General features: G+C 43.0%; 1 protein-coding gene across 4 annotated transcripts in view; it reads right to left on the reverse strand.

Annotated features, from left to right (window-relative positions):
- DHX35 (DEAH-box helicase 35) overlaps positions 1-18590 on the reverse strand; it is a 41837-nt gene that overhangs the window by 11644 nt on the left and 11603 nt on the right. For 2 of the 4 annotated variants that reach the window (XM_083446859.1, XM_083446860.1), the window contains exons 5-16: positions 18328-18432; positions 17758-17819; positions 16122-16191; positions 15448-15507; positions 13527-13639; positions 13078-13305; positions 11747-11843; positions 9372-9530; positions 8370-8580; positions 7644-7768; positions 2607-2661; positions 986-1081 (exon numbers count right to left, since the gene is read on the reverse strand). In XM_083446859.1, the coding sequence (XP_083302985.1) occupies positions 986-1081; positions 2607-2661; positions 7644-7768; positions 8370-8580; positions 9372-9530; positions 11747-11843; positions 13078-13305; positions 13527-13639; positions 15448-15507; positions 16122-16191; positions 17758-17819; positions 18328-18432 (1381 nt within the window). The remainder of the gene's footprint in view (positions 1-985; positions 1082-2606; positions 2662-7643; positions 7769-8369; positions 8581-9371; positions 9531-11746; positions 11844-13077; positions 13306-13526; positions 13640-15447; positions 15508-16121; positions 16192-17757; positions 17820-18327; positions 18433-18590) is intronic. The other 2 variants (XM_083446861.1, XM_083446862.1) reach the window with 1 other exon arrangement.

The following is an 18590-nucleotide window of genomic DNA, read 5'->3' on the forward strand; positions in this document are numbered from 1 at the left end:
AAAATAGCTATAGCAGCTCTCAAAGAACTATATGACAGGAAACACTATGGGTTATATAAAGTGGTGGCTCCATCTAAGAGAAGTGCTTCTGCAAGGCAGGGCACCCAGTTTTCACCAATCCCTCTAACTTAATACAGTCCCTCTTACCACCAAAAAAAAAAGCTTCTCTAAAGGCTAGGTGACCCCCTGGAACTGTATGGGATATAGCATAGAGGGCTGCAATGGGTTCGAGGGACTGGCGGAAATGGGGTGCCTCACTTTGTGCAAGCGGAAAAACTTTTGCTAGCCAGATGCTATTCCTGGATACAATCCTAATATTTTGCTTCTGCTATGTAGTGGAGAACAGAAACTCTAAATGTCATTTCAAAATGCTTGTTGAAGCAGCTATTTTCTAGGATAGAACATGCTGTAAACAGCCCTGTGATCTTCGGATAAAAGGCAGTATATAAATTTAATTAAATAATAATAACAATAACATAGTGATAGCAGGCCAAATACCAGAACAGCAGCTGTTGATGGACTACATTTATTTAACACACATGTTCAGTTCTCAAGCAAGTTGAGGCAGGGAGCGCAGGATGTCTGCTCATCACTAGCAACCACACAGAAGATAATCCAACTAAAATACTATATTGCTTGAGATTCTGGCAGCAATCTAATACCATCTACTGTGGCGTTGCCTGTTGCATCTCCAGAGCCATGCAGTGGATTAAAGGCTTCCAGCTCAATGTAAAACCTAGGTATGCAAACTACTTTCTTCACTATTCTCTGTTGCATCCGGCATTTGTTCACATTATGGTATCCAACTCAAACAACAAATAATCAGTTTACAGCAACAAAAACAAATACAATAGAGGTGGATTTATTTATGGCACTTATATGCCACGTACCACAACATAGAAGTCACTGGGAGACCTACAGCATATTAATTAAGCTGGACTAACGATACACAAGCTGATTTACAGTTGCATGACACTGGCATTACCTGATTCTAGGAGCATCTTTGCAAACATGGGGTTCAAAGGAAACTCAGCTATCCTGATTCCAAGAGGTTCCGTGAGGCGGCAATATTTATCAAGCCCTGCAGGAAAAACAGCAGCAATATAAAATGCAAATACATACTGATGACTCAACACAGGGTTATAAAGTATTTCAAAACAAATTAATTATAGGCATGACTCTCTCCAGAGAGGTATTGCAATACTGCATGTACTATTCTGCGGAACTAAAATTCTAGCTAAAATTTATTCCTGCGCCTAAAAAGCAGAAACTGTGAGCTGCAGGGAGAATCAGAGACAAGCCATTCTGCAGCATACAAGATGGGTTGCTTGGCCACTCCATCGGATTATAAACAAGCTGCTGTTTATTAACTCTACCAGTAAGCCAAAAGAAGCAGCCTGAATACCACTACAGTGGTACCTGTAGTACGCTTCAGGTTACAAACTCCACTAACCCAGAAATAGTACCTCGGGTTAAGAACTTTTCTTCAGGATGAGAACAGAAATTGTACAGCATCTGCGCAGCGGCAGCAGGAGGCCCCATTAGCTAAAGTGGTGCTTCAGGTTGAGAACAGTTTCAGGTTCAGAATGAATTAAGTACTTAATTCAGTTTCAGGTTCGGAATGAATTAAGTACTTAACCCAAGATACCACTGTAGACTTCATCCATGAGGCAAAGCAGATGCATTTTTATTTTACTACATTTAAGCCCACCCTTCTTCTACCATGGAGCTAAAGGTGGTAAACACGGTATTCCCATGATGGCTCCCATTCAGCTACTGACCAGACCGTATCTTCCCAGCTGCCGCAAGGTAGCTGCCTCACATGGTCTCTGATCTTGTAGCGGCACATATACAACACACCCTTACTTCTTTTACTGAAGGATTTAATTATGCGTGCTTTGCAAATAGATCTGATAGCAACCTCAGATTATAGGTATTATCACAAAGAGGGCTCCTGGAGCATCTAGCCAAAGCTACTAACAGCCAAGGCTAACAGGGGCCTAGCTATCACTCCCAAATTTGGCTATATGAATGCCAATTAGTGCCTTCTTTTATATAAAAACTACATAGTCAATATCCATATAGGCTGAGAATAGGAAAGAGAGAGGGTTCTAATGAAAACCCCACACCTTGAAGGACTGCTTTACTTATTATAATTCTCAATTACTCCAATGGACTATGTAATGAGAAAGGCTTGTTCACATGTCTGTACTTGCAAACCACCCATGAAAATCCATCAGCGGCTTGCCTTGCACATGCGTCTCCATACAAACCAAACAGAATTATTATTATGGGAACACAATGTGAAAGCAACTACAGAAAATCTGAGCGTGGAAACCAGACTCAGACAGTGATTGAGGAGATAAATGACTATCTTGAAAACACAATACCTTGTTTAAAGAAAACACATTATCTCCCAGCATCTCAAAAGCCTGACGTGCTCTTCATGAGATGCTAACAATAAAAGTCCACTGTTACATTTCAGTTTTCCTTTTAACATTTTGGAGTTAAGTCTAAAGTGCAGGGCCTTAATGAACTTAACAGCATTGCTGGCAATGGTGCACAATTCAGCTGAAAAATGACGGAAATCAGCAGATGAACCTTACCTCCTAATGCATAGAGCAGCTCCAAAGCTTGCACCATTGACTGAGCAGGTGGAGGCTGGGGGAAAAACACATACATACCATTTGTTCTGCCTACTGTAAGGACATTTATTACATTACAATGAACTCAAGGGACACAGATAAGGGCTCCCATGTGATCGCTCACCCAGGTCCCGCTTATGCCTGCAGGTATTTCACGGTCGAAAACTTTTTTAGATATTTCCTGAAAAGAGTTGTGAGCCATGCAGGTCAACACTGCTTCATAGCCTTGTACAGGCTGTGAACATCAAGACTTCAAAATCCTCTGGTTTTGCTAGCTACTCGAGACAAATTTCTCTAGCAGTCATGCTGGATAACATCTTAGCACGCTAGAGCCTTACACTCAAATGGTTAGCTCAGGTGTCTTCAACTCAGTGCCTGAGAAATCATGGCACCCATAAACGTTCTCAGTAAAAATCCACAATTTGGCTTTCCTGCTTAGTTCTTGTCCACAGTGCCTCAGCCTCTTTTAATAATAATAATAATAATAATAATAATAATAATAATAATAATAATAATTTTTATTTATACCCCGCCCTCCCCAGCCAAGGCCGGGCTCAGAGCGGCTTACAAGCAATAATAAAAACAAGATGAATGATTACAACTTAAAAACAAAAGTAAAATACAACATGAAAATAATGTAACATTAAAATATTAAAATGTAGCCTCATCGCAGGAGGAGAAGGAAAAGAAAAAAGAAAGAGAGGGAGGGAGGGAATCAAATTGGCTCCAAGCCAAAGGCCAGGCGGAACAACTCTGTCTTACAGGCCCTGCGGAAAGAAATCAGATCCTGCAGGGCCCTGGTCTCATGAGGCAGAGCGTTCCACCAGGCAGGAGCCAGAGCTGAAAAGGCCCTGGCTCTGGTTGAAGCCAATCTAACTTCCTTAGGGCCTGGGACCACTAGGGTGTTGTTATTTATGGACCTTGAGGCTCTCCGTGGGGCATACCAGGAGAGGCGGTCCCGTAGGTATGAGGGTCCTAGGCCGTGAAGGGCTTTAAAGGTCAAAAGCAGCACCTTAAATCTGACCCTGTACTCCACCGGGAGCCAGTGCAGCTTGAAAAGCACTGGGTGAATATGCTCCCATGGCAGAGACCCTGTGAGGAGCCTCGCTGCAGCATTCTGTACCCGCTGGAGTTTCTGGGACAGCTTCAAGGGCAGCCCTGCGTAGAGCGAATTACAGTAGTCAAGCCTGGAGATGACCGTCGCATGGATCACTGTGGCCAGGTCGGGGCGGGAAAGGTAAGGGACCAACTGCTTGATGCGGCGAAGGTGGAAAAATGTCGCCTTGGCTGTTGCTGTAACTTGCGCCTCCATGGAAAGGGAGGCGTCAAGGATTACACCCAAACTCTTAACAGAAGGCAATGGCACTAACTGGGCCCCCGCAAGAGAAGGGAGTTGGTCCCTCATCCCCATGCCATCCCGACCTAGCCATAGGACCTCTGTCTTCGAAGGATTTAGTTTCAATCGGCTCCCACGAAACCATCCAGCCACAGCTTCCAAACATCTGGTCAGTGTGTTCGGGGCCGAGTCGGTGTGGCCATCCATCAATAATAATAATAATAATAATAATAAATTTTATTTATATCCCGCCCTCCCCAGCCGAAGCCGGGCTCAGGGCGGCTAACAACAATTAAATAATCAAACAACCAAATAATCAAACATTCTAAAAACATTCCATTATAAAAATTAATTAAAGTCAAATTAATGGCAACCGTTGAGCAAAATTCTGTGCAGGTTGCCAGAGGAGGGAGTCAGGCTGGGACCTGACCAAAGGCCTGGTGGAACAACTCTGTCTTGCAGGCTCTGCGGAAAGATGTCAGGTCCCGCAGGGCCCTAGTCTCTTGTGACAGAGCGTTCCACCAGATTGGAGCCGCCGCCGAGAAAGCCCTGGCTCTAGTTGAGGCCAGCCTAACCTCTCTGAGGCCTGGGACCTTCAGGATGTTTTTATTTGACGAGCGTAGGTTTCTCTGTGGGGCATACCAGGAGAGGCGGTCCCGTAGGTACGAGGGTCCTAGGCCGTATAGGGCTTTAAAGGTTAAAACCAGCACCTTAAACCTGATCCTGTACTCCACCGGGAGCCAGTGCAGCTGGTATAGCACCGGATGAATGTGATCTCGCAGTGAAGACCCTGTAAGGAGTCTCGCTGCGGCATTCTGCACCCTCTGGAGTTTCTGGGTCAGTCTCAAGGGCAGCCCCACGTAGAGCGAGTTACAATAATCCAGTCTGGAGGTGACCGTCGCATGGATCACAGTGGCTAGGTCAGGGCGAGAGAGGTAAGGGGCCAACTGCTTAGCTTGGCGGAGATGAAAAAATGCCGCCTTTGTTATAGCTGCAATCTGCGCCTCCATGGAGAGGGAGGTGTCGAAGATTACACCCAAACTCTTAACGGATGGTGCTGGCACTAATTGCACCCCCGCTAGAGATGGGAGTTGCCCCCTCAATCCCATATCGTCCCGTCCCAGCCAGAGGACCTCTGTCTTCGAAGGATTTAACTTCAACCGGCTCCCACGTAACCATCCAGCCACAGCTTCCAAGCATCTGGTCAGTGTGTCTGGGGCCGAGTCAGGGTGGCCATCCATCAACAGATAGAGCTGAGTGTCATCAGCATATTGGTGACAGCCCAGCCCAAAGCTCCGGATAATCTGGGCAAGGGGGCGCATAAAGATGTTAAAAAGCATCGGGGAGAGAATTGCGCCCTGCGGCACTCCACACACCAAGGAGTGGCGGGACGACAATTCCCCCCCAAGCGCCACCCTCTGTCCCCGACCAGAGATAAAAGAGCACAACCAGTTACGGGCTGTGCCCTGGATCCCCACGTCGGCAAGGCGGTGGTCCAGAAGATCATGATCGACCATGTCAAAGGCTGCTGACAAATCTAAAAGGATCAGCAGTCCTGACCCGCCTCAATCTAGTTGTCTACGGAGATCATCTGTTAGGGCAACAAGAGCCGTCTCCGTCCCAAAACCAGGACGAAAACCGGACTGAAATGGATCTAATGCCGATGTTTCCTCCAGAAACCTACCAAGCTGTTCAGCAACCCTTCTCTCAATTACCTTACCCAGGTATGGAAGATTTGAAACTGGGCGGTAATTGGATAGGTCTAAGGGATCTAATGAAGTTTTCTTTAAGAGTGGACACACCACTGCTTCCTTCAGTTCCCCTGGGAATGTCCCCATGTCAAGGGACAAATTGATAATTTCAGCCAGGGGGGTCCGCACAACATCTGGACACTCCCTAATCAGCCAAGACGGGCACGGATCAAGGAGGCAATTAAACAAGCTCCCTTAAACATGTCTACATTTTATTCAATGATACAAACAGCTTCTCTCTTATTGGGGATCCTTTCCCCGCTATTGATGGGGCAGCTGATAGGAGGAAGAATGGCTGCACCATTTTGTGGTCCCCTTTCTTTCTTTTTTTGCTCTTTTAGATGTGGCAGCCATTTTGTGTTATGCCATGCCCACATTTTGTGACGGTTGCACACTACATTAAAAAAAAGCTGGTGACCCCTGATTAACATGAACAGAGTTTCAGAACTGCCTTGTGGAGGCACATAAAGCACTGAAGTCCAAATATTCAGTACAAAACCAGAAACTTTAAATATTCCAGAACTGCAAGGGTAAGGTGGCACTGGAAAATGGAAGTTATATATAGGATCTAATAAAACCAAAGAACTAGAAAGCTACATCAAAATCCTGCTAGTGGGGGAAATTATTTGAACAGTACAAGTATGCTTACATTTAATATATATGTTTTATTAAATTGCTCGTGACAGCTGGAGTGTGTTGAAGGGATGACAGGGGGAACACTGCAAAACCTAGAGCCATGTGCTCCAATATTTTGGCCAGAGACTGGTATTGAAGGCTGGGATGAAAAGAATCAGGAAGCAAAGAGACACTGGACTTGTATGAGACGGAATCAGAGCAAAATTAAATTTTAGTGAATCATCTGCCAAAGCTGCCTGCAAGGGCACAATGCACAACTCAACTGTGCTAGACTGATGCAACATCTTTCCATGCTACATCACCACAAACTCTCTCTGTTGGAACTGACTATATTTGTTCAGTGCAATTTCAATGGCTCCTGGTCAGAACAAGTCCAGGGCGCTGTGCTGCTCAAAGACAGGGTGCTCTGGGCATATGGAACCTGACCAGCGCTGCTGTGACCAAAAGCTATTCAGTCCCAGGTTACTCTATATTCTGCATGCTGCAGCATGTTGGTAGCCATGAAGACCCCTAGATGTCCCCATTCAGCAAATAACGTTCAATCACAAGCTAAACATGGGAAGAGATTGCGAAATCTAGTTAACAGATCTATATATTTATCGTTATATACCACTTTCTCGGCTATTCAACATCTCAAAGTAGTTTACAATTAAAATCACAACCACCAAGCAGTCTATTGCCAATAACACCAACAGTGTCTTCACCAGAGGGGCTGCAGGGCAGAGCAAAGGTGGGGTAAATTCCACTGCGTAAATTAACAAAACAGCAGCATTGGATTGGAAAGTCATCCGAAAATGGATGCTTTTTTTTTCCTGTGGAGGTTCTCGAGGTTCTTGCTTTCTTTATTAAAAAAGGCTCTTCAGAAGCAGTTAGGCAAACACTCGACCTTGGTGTTAGGTCCACCCTATCCTACTGCCTGAGTATCAGAGCAATAGTTACTAGGCTATGAACCATTGACCTCTGGTGGTCCACTACCTACTAGTAATATTCAGAAAACATTCAAGACTTACAAGCTCTTTTTAACCTCTCTCCTTATAGCCTGCAGGCATTTAGAACCTTTATTCTGAAAGAGCCATGAGACATGCAGAAACAAAAGGGAACATAAAAGTGAAGGAACACTTCTTAATCTGGCATTTAACAGGAAGATATGCACGTGGTCCCCGTGAACACAACAGGACAGCAGACCTTGCAGTCCTTGTAAAATGGCTTATAACGTGTAGACAAAGTTGACAAACCACAGAACATGGAAAAATTAAACAAGAATCCCATACTTACCGAGAGGAAAGGAAATCTAAGCACATTGTCAATTCCTAAAGCCTTGAGCTGCAAGATGACTGGTGCCAGGTTACTGCGCTGCATCTCGGGAATGGTGGACTGTGGCAACTTCTCAAAGTCTTCCTCTGTGAAGAGGGCACACGTTTTAAAATGCAAATCATTTAAGTCAAAAACCTCGACAACATTCCAGAAGTTAAGAACGAACAAAAACACACCAGTCATTCCTAACGTTAACAATTATGCTTAGTAAGGAATTGAGATAAACACGACAACTTAACTAAACAAGACGATGTTGGCAAAAGGTGTTTGATTTTGCAGTATCTGGTGCCTGAGAATTTTTATCTAAATGCAAAAGTGAGTATTGAACATGTCAAGCATGTAGAATCAGAGATGGAAGGGTTTGAATCAGGTGAAAAAGGCCTGCAAAGTGAATGTTTCTGAGACATGTAAACAGAGGGAAAGTGATGGAAAGGGATTTTCCCATCCCTTCTCACCTGGGCAATCCCTGGTGCCCACACCCAACCCCAAATACAGCAAGCTGGTGGGGCAGGGGACCCCACTGAAGAGGAGAGGAAAGATTTTTAAGTACAGTGCCACCCAAGCCACAAACAAAAGAGCATAGAATCATAGAATCATAGAGTTGGAAGAGACCACAAGGGCCATCGAGTCCAACCCCCTGCCAAGCAAAGCTTTAAAGCAAAGCTTTAAGTGTTACACACACTTCACCTGTGTAAAGTCTGTAGCATTTTCCTGAGCGGTTCCGGCCTGCACGACCTGCTCTCTGATTGGCAGAGGCCTTTGATACTGGGACAACCACAAGGCATTCAATAGCTGTTTTTGGATTATACGCACGGAGTTTCACAAAGCCACAGTCAATCACAAATGAAATTCCATTGATTGTGATGGATGTTTCTGCAATATTAGTGGCCACTATCACCTGAAATAATAAAGAAAGCCAGTTTGTTTGGGATTTATTAAGCTTGCTGATTCCTGACTAGCTAAGTTTAAGAAAATAAAAGCAGAAAAAGTTTGATATAAAGGGGGAATCACAATAATGGGACTCTAATTCAAAAAGTTTTCTAGGAGTGGTTAGGCTAAGCACACACACACAAAACCCTGAAGGTGCTGCAAAATAGAGAGCTGTTGATTTGTGTAAGGGCAGATATGTACTCTGGAGCTGAGAAGAAAAGCACAAAGTCTTCAAAGAATTAAATAAGATAAAATAAAGCAACATTCACTACAAACAACTTGGGTGGGCATCGTCGCAGGGCAGGGGTTGTAGTCTTGCATTCAGCATTTTGAGGGAAGTAAACGAGCTACTATGAACTGCAGAGGCAAAGCATAGAGATGATTAACCTCTAAGCCAGCCCTTCTCAACCTTGGATCACCGTATGCTATTGGACTACAACCCCCATCATCCATAACTAGCAGGGGCAGCAGTCAGAGATGATGAGAGTGGTAGTCCAACAACATCAGGGAGTCCAAGGTTGAGAAAGGCTGCTCTAAGCAATATAAAAATGAGTAAAAATTCTTGTTTAACAAGAAGGGTACATGGAGTTGATCCCAAGAGGGAGACTTACAGAAAACCCTATAGCATCGGTTGGGGAAATGCATTGTCATCATGTGGTTACCAAATGCAACGTGGCAAAACATTAATCGACGGTGGGCAATGCCACCAATTCGCAAGCACAGTGCCCTATTCATTTATGACAACGGAAGCAACTTTACCTTTCTAACGTTGGGAGATACCCTCTCAAACACTTTCATCTGCTCAGTAGCAGGTAATCCTGCATACATTGGAAGAACTCGCAGGTGTCTTTTCATCCCTGTGCGAGCAAGGACCCGGGCCTGTTCTATCAGCATAGAAACCACTGTTTCCACTTCCTCCTAGAAAAGAATCAATATAAGTGACAGATCAAAATGCATTTAAGCTCCAATATCATATCATGGACACTGAAGCAGATTTAGAGAATTTAAAAAACAAAATACTTTAGTGTCTTGCTAGAAATTCTTCTCACGTGTTATTTAAAAGCTGCCAGATGACCGGCGATCTTTATCCAATACTCCATGGGTAGGCAAACTAAGGCCCAGGGGCTGGATCCAGCCCAATCACCTTCTAAATCCGGCCCGTGGACGGTCTGGGAATCAGTGTGTTTTTATATGAGTAGAATGTGTCCTTTTATTTGAAATGCATCTCTGGGTTATTTGTGGGGCATAGGAAATCATTAATTTTTATTTTTATTTTCAAAATCTAGACCGGCCCCCCCACAAGGTCTGAGGGACAGTGGACCGGCCCCCTGCTGGAAAAGTCTGCTGACCCCTGCAATTACTGTGTCTTATCGTTCCATTCCAGCAGACACACAAGAATGAGAATCCGACTTTGCAGTTCATGCTTAAAGGCTGCATAACATCCAACTTCCGAATCACAAGTTATCAAGAGGTCTGCTTTATATACAACAAACAATGACAAGAGGATGCACAAGTGATTTCTGCTTTTTCTCTCTCTCTTGACTGAACTAAGATTTTCTTGTGATGAGAACTGCAAGCTTAAGAAGCTAACTGGACCACACAGTGGGATAGTTCCAGGAAACCCCCCTTCCACATTACAAGCTGTAGCAGGGAAAGACAACTTTTAACTGCAAATACTTTCGTTTAAGTGCTGTAAGAAATAGTTCAGCCTTTCAATTGACCAAAATAACTATGCTTTCTCCATTTCTGGAACTCCAAAAAGGAGTTCCATAATTGCACATAATTATTTCATACAGGTAATACAATTGTTATGATTAATTTGGAGGTACTGTAATAAATTTTCTTTCTCCCTGGGTAGTAGAACAGTTCATACTAGCAGTACAAGTGACAGTCTTCAGAATCTACATGTTTTAATGGCATCTCCATTTGAGATTGCAGCTTCCAAACATCTGAAACTACACAGGCCAAATTCCCTCTATATTGTCAAAATTATTTCAGGGAATTTTTAACCCTTGTGATTTGCCAAGACAAGTGCGCTCCACTGCATCTCCTGTCACTACAGCCTACTGTGTTAGAGACAGAAATATACATGGTGCTACAACCGTGGACACAGTTTGTAGAGGAGGAAGCATAATGCTGGTGTAGTTCTCTCCTGTACATCATCATTACTACTTTCACAAGTTGCTGCTATGATCAATTAAAGCCAAAGAGCACAGGCACCAGTTCAGACACATCCAGGGCTGGAAAAGCAAATGGAAAGGACCACATCTGAGGATCTTAACAGAAAGGAATGCTAAATTTGCATGGTATTGTTGTACAATAGGAGTAGCTTGCAGAGTAATAATAATAATTTATTATTTATACCCCCCCCCCCAATCTGGCTGAGTTTCCCCAGCCACTCTGGGCAGCTCCCAATCAAGTGTTAAAAACAATACAGCATTAAATAGTAAAAACTTCCCTAAACAGGGCTGCCTTCAGATGTCTTTTAAAAATAGGATAGCTGCTTATTTCCTTGACATTTGATGGGAGGGCGTTCCACAGGGCGGGTGCCACTACCGAGAAGGCCCTCTGTCTGGTTCCCTGTAACTTAACTTCTCGCAATGAGGGAATTGCCAGAAGGCCCTCGGAGCTGGGCCTCAGTGTCCGGGCTGAACAATGGGGGTGGAGACACTCCTTCAGGTATACTGGACCGAGGCCATTTAGGCTTTAAAGGTCAGCACCAACACTTTGAATTGTGCTCGGAAACGTACTGGGAGCCAATGCAGATCGCTCAGGACTGGTGTTATATGGTCCCGGCAGAGTAAGTGGGAAGCTCAAGCTGTACTGAAATACAACTGATTGAATGAACTGAAATATGGCTGCTGAAGCAAAACCATACTAAGCAGGTGGAAGCAGGCGACTTAGAAGCTTCCCAAACACCACAGTGGTATTTCACAGTTTAGTATAACCCCAAACAGGTGTATGCAGCAACCCTAAATTCTAGAATTATTGAAACTACCATTTTACATCCTTGCTCCCTCTCACACACATTCTGCATTAAAAAAATGTTTTCAGAATTATTGCACAGCACAAAGTGAACATATCTTATACCAAAGTAACAATTTCAACAGGACAAACATTTCTTTTGTGTCTACCTGGCCAGTTAAAAATGCCAGTATATCCCCATCACCTTCTGTCTGATGAATTTTCATAACAGTTTCCACAGTTGATTTCACATAATCTGGAACAGGACTGTTGGAAAAAGCATAGACATGAGTTTCAAGTAAGGAAGGCAAAACATGCTCTTATCACCAGGATAAAAAAGGGAATATATAGTTAGATTTTCATAAGTAATACAGACAGCTCACATACTTGAAGTATGCTTGATACATGACGTAAAAATTAATCCTGGCGCTAGCTGGACCTTTCTGAATTCTTCACAAGTCACTTAAAATAACTTCACTTGTTTCTTTGACATTATCACAAATCCTGAATATCTGTATCTAGAGAGTCCTCCATCTCTATATCACATACACGCACAAGAATTTATTTCACAATTGCAGAAAAACAGTTCAATCAATATGTTGCTTTGACATCTAAACAAGTTACTTTTTTAAACAGTTCAGTTGTACTTATATTTGCCTACAAAGCACTCAGCATTGTAAAAACACACAAAATTGCTTCTTACTGCCTGAATAAATTCTATGCATCTATTATGATGGCGTTCAATATGGCATCGCCCTATATGAAAATTTACATCTAACTATGGACTGGCTCACACATGGAAGCTTAATACTCAATGCCTGCATCATGTGATCTTACATATGCAAGAGGGTCATCACAGATACAACGCCATCCACAGAATTTCCATACCACATCATACAAAAGCTTTCCAGTGAAATCAGTGCACCCAGTCAGCTGGTAGGACCAAGCATATAGGAATCAAGTTATGTACATGCACATATGAGGCAGCCCTATATGCACTAGTAAGTAGCCAGGTGTTGTTGTTTTTTTAAATCAAATAGCTGTCCTAGTTTTCCTCAGAAAGGAATGGAAATTTGTATATTTAAAAATATTAAAATAAAAATTGGAGAGATTGGAAATTCAAGCTCCTAATATTTGCATAATACGCAATCACCTCATACAGTGTTTAAGGAATGAAAAACAAAGGACTAAATTACTACACCCATATATACGCACTGCTTCATGCATCTAATGATATGATAAGCCCTGAAGACTGTCTGCTGGTTCAGCTACCCCAGACTAACATGGCTACTCTCCCAGAATGCTTTGCCACTGTTACTTGAGCATTCCTCAAAGATGCCTGACACAAACATAGTAACGTCGCAAGAACATAAAAGGGACACGATTCACAAAGCACACGATTATCCGCCTATGACACCCACATTTCCTTGCCCAGCGCCAGCACAAAAGCAAGCACTGTGTGTGCAGGGGTAAAAAAACGAGCCCACTTCTGCCACCGGACCTGTCCATCTCCTTCTGTGGAGGAGGAGGAGAGAGGGCATGAAGGTGCTGCCAGGTTTGCCCATATCCCTTCTGTGGAGGGGGAAGGGAAGGACTAAGATTCCAGGGGAGGAAAAGCATGAAGATTCCACCGAGTCCCCGTAGCACTCGTCTGAAGTCTGCTCCAGCTGGCCGGTGCAGAAGGGGACGGGGGAAGGTTCCCGAAGCCCTCCTCCACTGAAGTCTGCGCCTGTTGCTCACAAAATAGGAGAAAGACACATTCAATTGGAAAGCAAGATTTCAGGTTTACATCCTCAACGTGCCGGTACCCATGTAAAGACAACTCTTTAAAATAATACCTAAGGTCCGTTTAACGCTTCCCTTTCCCGCCCAGACTTTTGGACGACAAGCGGGTGTCACAAGATGCACGCTCCTCTAGTCACCACTTACGAGTATTAAACAGGAACAGACCTCTGAATGTAGAAGACATCCACTGGAAATGTTCGCCCTTCCACTGTAAGGATCATGCTGGTATCTTTGCTTGGGTCACTGGTCTCATTTTGGTTAAAGAAATCCCTAAATTTCTAGGGCAAAGATAGCAAACAATTTTTTGAAAATCAGTGCGTTATTTAAAAGAGTCCAGTTCCTAACTGAGGAGCCAAAAGTAGGGTGTTGCTACTTTTCTCTTTCAAAATATAAGCATAGGGAGGGACCTAACTAACTCGTTCTGTCACTGGCAAGGATTTCTGCTTGAGCAATGGACCTTCCTCCATTCATCTCCCTGTGGGTGTTCCTTGCCGTCCTCACATCTGCTCTGGAGGACTGGGGAAACCCCCAGACGAAATTTAAGAGACACATGGCGAGTTCCACTGTGCAAGTGGAAATCCTTGCACTGACAGAACAGATTAGTTGGATATCACCTGTTATTTTCTGGAAAGCAAGACATTACTGTGAGCAACTTATGTTCCAGGTGACTTCATTTACTTATCTGCATATGTATGGAAAAGCATACATAGGTCCTGGGATTTTAGAAAAAAATTCCTCCTAGTGCTGTGTTGTGATTGGGAGGAATAAACATCCCAGGTAACCTGGCAAAGACAACTACAATCCCTCATGTATCGCAGCAAGCAGCTGGTGACGGGATGCGCAAAGAGGGAGAAGACTTCTGACACAGATTTTGCTGGTGGTGGTAAATTAAAGTTAGTTCCTGCTAGGCTACTTAGAATTACTTGGGCAGGTCTGACCCAGCTTGCAGGCTCAGATTTGCCACCCCAGCTCAGAACATATGGAGGTCCAGCAATAATTTAATCCATCTCTGTGAACTTCTGATATTTTATGCTGCTACACTTCAATATATAATATATAATATAACCTAATAACATTAACAAGTACATTTCCCCATACCTAGTGCTGAAATATTTTTCAAAGTAGCAACCAGCCTAGGTATCCTTGGTTTTGTAATTTCTTCCTAATTTGCTTAATCTAGTAATTATCAGATGTTTTGGAGAAAATATGGCTGACAACAGAAGTTTTAAGTCGTGTTACCAATGTAAACGGTGCAGCTTTTTGATTTTTAATCAAAAACAGAAAAAAACAGATCAGACTGAAAGAATGCAAAAGTTGCAATTTCTGCAATAACTATTTCATAAATATGAATAAATCTAATCCCTTTAAAAATAAACTGACCACACAATTTCACAAGTTGGGTATTATCTGCTCTAGAACCTTCTAAAAAGGATTCATTTCGCAGAGTTCAGGGAAATAGCGTGTAGCGTAACCCAAAACTAACAGCAATTAAGCTTAAACTTTATGCACATTAGTACCAGCAGATTAAGTGTGGGCAATACAATCCAAATTTTATTTTACTTGGATTGGAAATACAAATCTTAGTGGCTTCATAAATGTTCACCTCAATGGAAGGCAAGCATTTCAGCTGCGAAAGTTATCTGGGTGAGATTAAAATTCAAGCTGAAAACTCTTTCCCCCTTCCACCACCTCCAAAATTTTCATTGTTAAGGAATTGGTTCCCCTGCCCAAACTGAAGGGGGGTCGGGAGAGAGACCCAGTAAGTTAATGGGAGTTAACATAAAATCTGAACAGTGATTTTGTTCAACTGCCATCTATTCTGATGGGGTTTCGTCTGCCACTGCATGAATGTGTTGATAAGGCTACCATATCCCATACCCTACTACAGAGAACCTCCAGATGTTGTTAGCCTCTGACTCTCATCAGCCCTAGTCAGTATAGCTAGTGATGGGAGATGTCAACATCTGGGGGGAGGGCACAGGCTTCCCATTATTCTTCTATAGAATGAAATACAAGATGATAATTGTTTCATTTTCTATCAGAAATAAAACAGGAAAATTATTCGAATCTAATATGTTAGTTCTACCTCTGCATCCAGTGTAGCTGATGCAACAATCAGGCGAAGGTCTCCTCGTTTCTTTTGAACCTGTGAGACACAGCAGGGGGTTTTTTAATGCTCAATTATGGTTAATCACCACAGAATCCCATAACTGTTTGTATAATTTATGAAAGACATTGGTCTGCATACAAAAACAATAGACAAATCAAGTATCTCTATTTTCCAGAAAATGACTTATCCTATTCAGAGTACATGCATTGCAAACTAAGCCAGATATTCCCACATTTGAAAACCATGTAGTTGTATGAGCTTAAGTAATATGCTACCACTAAAATAATCCTCACCACCAGTGTATCATGCTTACAAACCTTAGGAAAATGTTTTGTGAAATGATGCTAGCACTGTTTGTCTTAAAGCCCTGTAAACTATTAACAAGTATGGTAGGATTCATCTTGCATCAGAACTGTTCCTTCTAGAATAGCATCCCTTATGAAAATCAACTCAAAATTAGCACCATTGCAAGCTTAACAGAGCAGCAAACTCTTTGATAGTAGGACCAAGGTAATCAGCTCACAAACACAGGCAACTGAATAGACGCTCTGAGCAGGTTATAATTCCAGAAACATTATAACCTTTTGCTCAATTCAGAAATTAAATAGCTATGGGGGAATGGAGGTAGGATGCACAAAGAGAGCTCTAACCTTTTTTAATAAGCCAATGGCAATATCTGTATATAAGGTCCTCTCGTGGGCTTCATCCAACATGATGACACTGAATCAGAGAAAAGAGCAGAGTTCCAATTATGAGATATCAATGAAAGCTGAAATTAAGTCCACCTGAAAAATTCCAATTTACCAAGTGTAACACATTATATAATAGGCACAATTCAAATCATTATGGAAGTAGTATGCAAGCTGATCTTGAAAGTCACACATTTATGACTCAGCTGAATTTAAAACTCCAGCAGAACTGCAATAACCATAAATTAAACACGACTGGGGGGGGGGGGGGAATGGAATGGGTAATGAAACACTGGGGATAGTTTTTCTTAAGACAATGACTCCTTACAGTAAAAGTACAAAATGTGAGGCCTGAAGATTGTGCGTGCAAGTTCATTTATACCAGGGACAGGGAACCAGTTTCAGCTTAAGGGCCACATTTCCTTATGAGCAACCTTTGGGAGGCCGCACGTCAATGTTAGGATATAGTTCTGTTCCTCCTTAAAAGGGAACAGGCATGACTATTGTAAGTCACATGCCTGTTTACTTCCAGCACTTGCTGGGAACTTCTGTTTGTATATAGCTTTTGCATTACTGCTGTTTTGCTGGAGCCGAAGGGAAGCAGACATGTTTTCCTTTGTTCCTGAAGTATGCTTAATAAAATGCTGTACATTATGCTTACACATTTCTCTGTCCGCCTCTTCTGCTGTGAGAAGATTTACGCACTCTGCTGATAAGAGTGTGCACGCGTCTCTAAATGTATCTGAGGCTCATGTTGCTAATTGATGCTGTTCCAAGGGAGACCGGCTGCCGGCCGGTGGCTGGAGCCAGCTGGGGGCCTGCCTGATGCCCCCGTCTTCCCGGCAATAGCCCAACAGTCAGTACAGGTGGATACAGAGGTAAAACTGGGTGTGACTACAGTACTGGGTAATAACAGTGGGTGGAGCAACAAATGAGACTCTTTCCTAGGTTCAGCACATTACTGAGAACAGAACAGAAATCGTGCCCCATTAGCTAAAGTGATGCTTCAGGTTAAGAACAGTTTCAGGTTAAGAACGGACCTCCAGAACAAATTAAGTTCTTAACCCGAGGTACCACTGTACATTCCAACCACACAAAAGTCAGTTGTTTCTACACAGACACCCCTCCATCTTCCACCCGGACAAGAAGGCATTAACACAGTTCAATGACACATCTGCGCCTGGCAAATGTAGTCAAGGACAGCACAGAACAGGACTGGTGAAGGGTACAGCTGGGGCAAGGGTGTGTGGCCTGAGAGGAGGCTCAAGAGCTGGATGCAGAAGCCTAGACAGCTGCATTCAGCCCCTGGGACAGAGGTTCTTCAACCCTGACGAACTGTAGTATTCCTCTGGGATCAAGGGCACTGTACTTCATTGGTGCTGCTCCTAATTTGATGCACAATTACAGAAGGTGGTGCTCAGAATTTATTGTTTTATTAAGTTCCGTAAGCATCCATGGCAAATTGCAGAACAATAAGCAAAATGAAAAGTTAATCACAGCTACCAAACTAAAGATAAATGTGAGCAAAAGGGGAAAAAAAGGGGGGGAGCCTTACATCATTAATGTATACAGCAGTTAAAAGGGTTGTTAGCCTAACCTGTATCTTGTTAGCAATGGATCAGCCATCATTTCTCTCACCAGCATCCCATCAGTCAGGAACTAAAACACAGATACAAGAACAATCGACGACTTGTTCAGCAACTTCAGCAGCGCAAAACTCTAGGCAACAGGTACACAATTCCCTGCATTTCCAAAGTTCAGAGCCAAGAATGCATCCTTATGAAGCCAGGAAAGAAGTATCCACATACAAGAAGGTACCAGTGTGATTGTGGGAACTCCAAATTGTGTAGAAGTGCCAAGCAACTTTATCTAACAACAGAAAGCTAGGTGGGGGTAAGGGGAAATGGAGTCCCCTGGAGAAGGGCACGGCTACCTGTCTGGAATACTGAACAGGTGGTGCAACATGTACATTTTTGCAGGTTTCTCTTGCATCTACTGCGTTTTCTCAGCCTATGAATCTCTACTGGCTATGTATGGTGCTATGTATAGTGCTGAGTATGGAATAGTGTTTTAGTGCTGGGTAGACATTTCACTGGATTAGGAAGATAAAGCAAGGGACACAAATTTCTGCACCTATGGGTCACAGGCATTTGTTCAAAGGTGTTACCTTAATCCTTGTAGCTTGTGGATCAGTACAATCATCAAATCGTATGCAGTACCCAACTTCATGACCCAGCAAGGCACCCCTTTCCTCAGCTACCCGGCCTGCGATCTAACAGAAGAAGAAGGAGGAGGAAGTTTAAAACTGTAGACATCAAACAAAACTTAATTCTTGAACTAGGCCTCATTAATAATAATTGACATGTGTCTGTAGTTAGAAATTGAATTCAGCTAATTTGGCTAAACTGAGCTAATCCTGTTGGACAATTA

Source organism: Podarcis tiliguerta (assembly GCF_965153285.1).
Source record: "Podarcis tiliguerta genome assembly, chromosome: 6".
Lineage (NCBI taxonomy): Eukaryota > Metazoa > Chordata > Lepidosauria > Squamata > Lacertidae > Podarcis > Podarcis tiliguerta.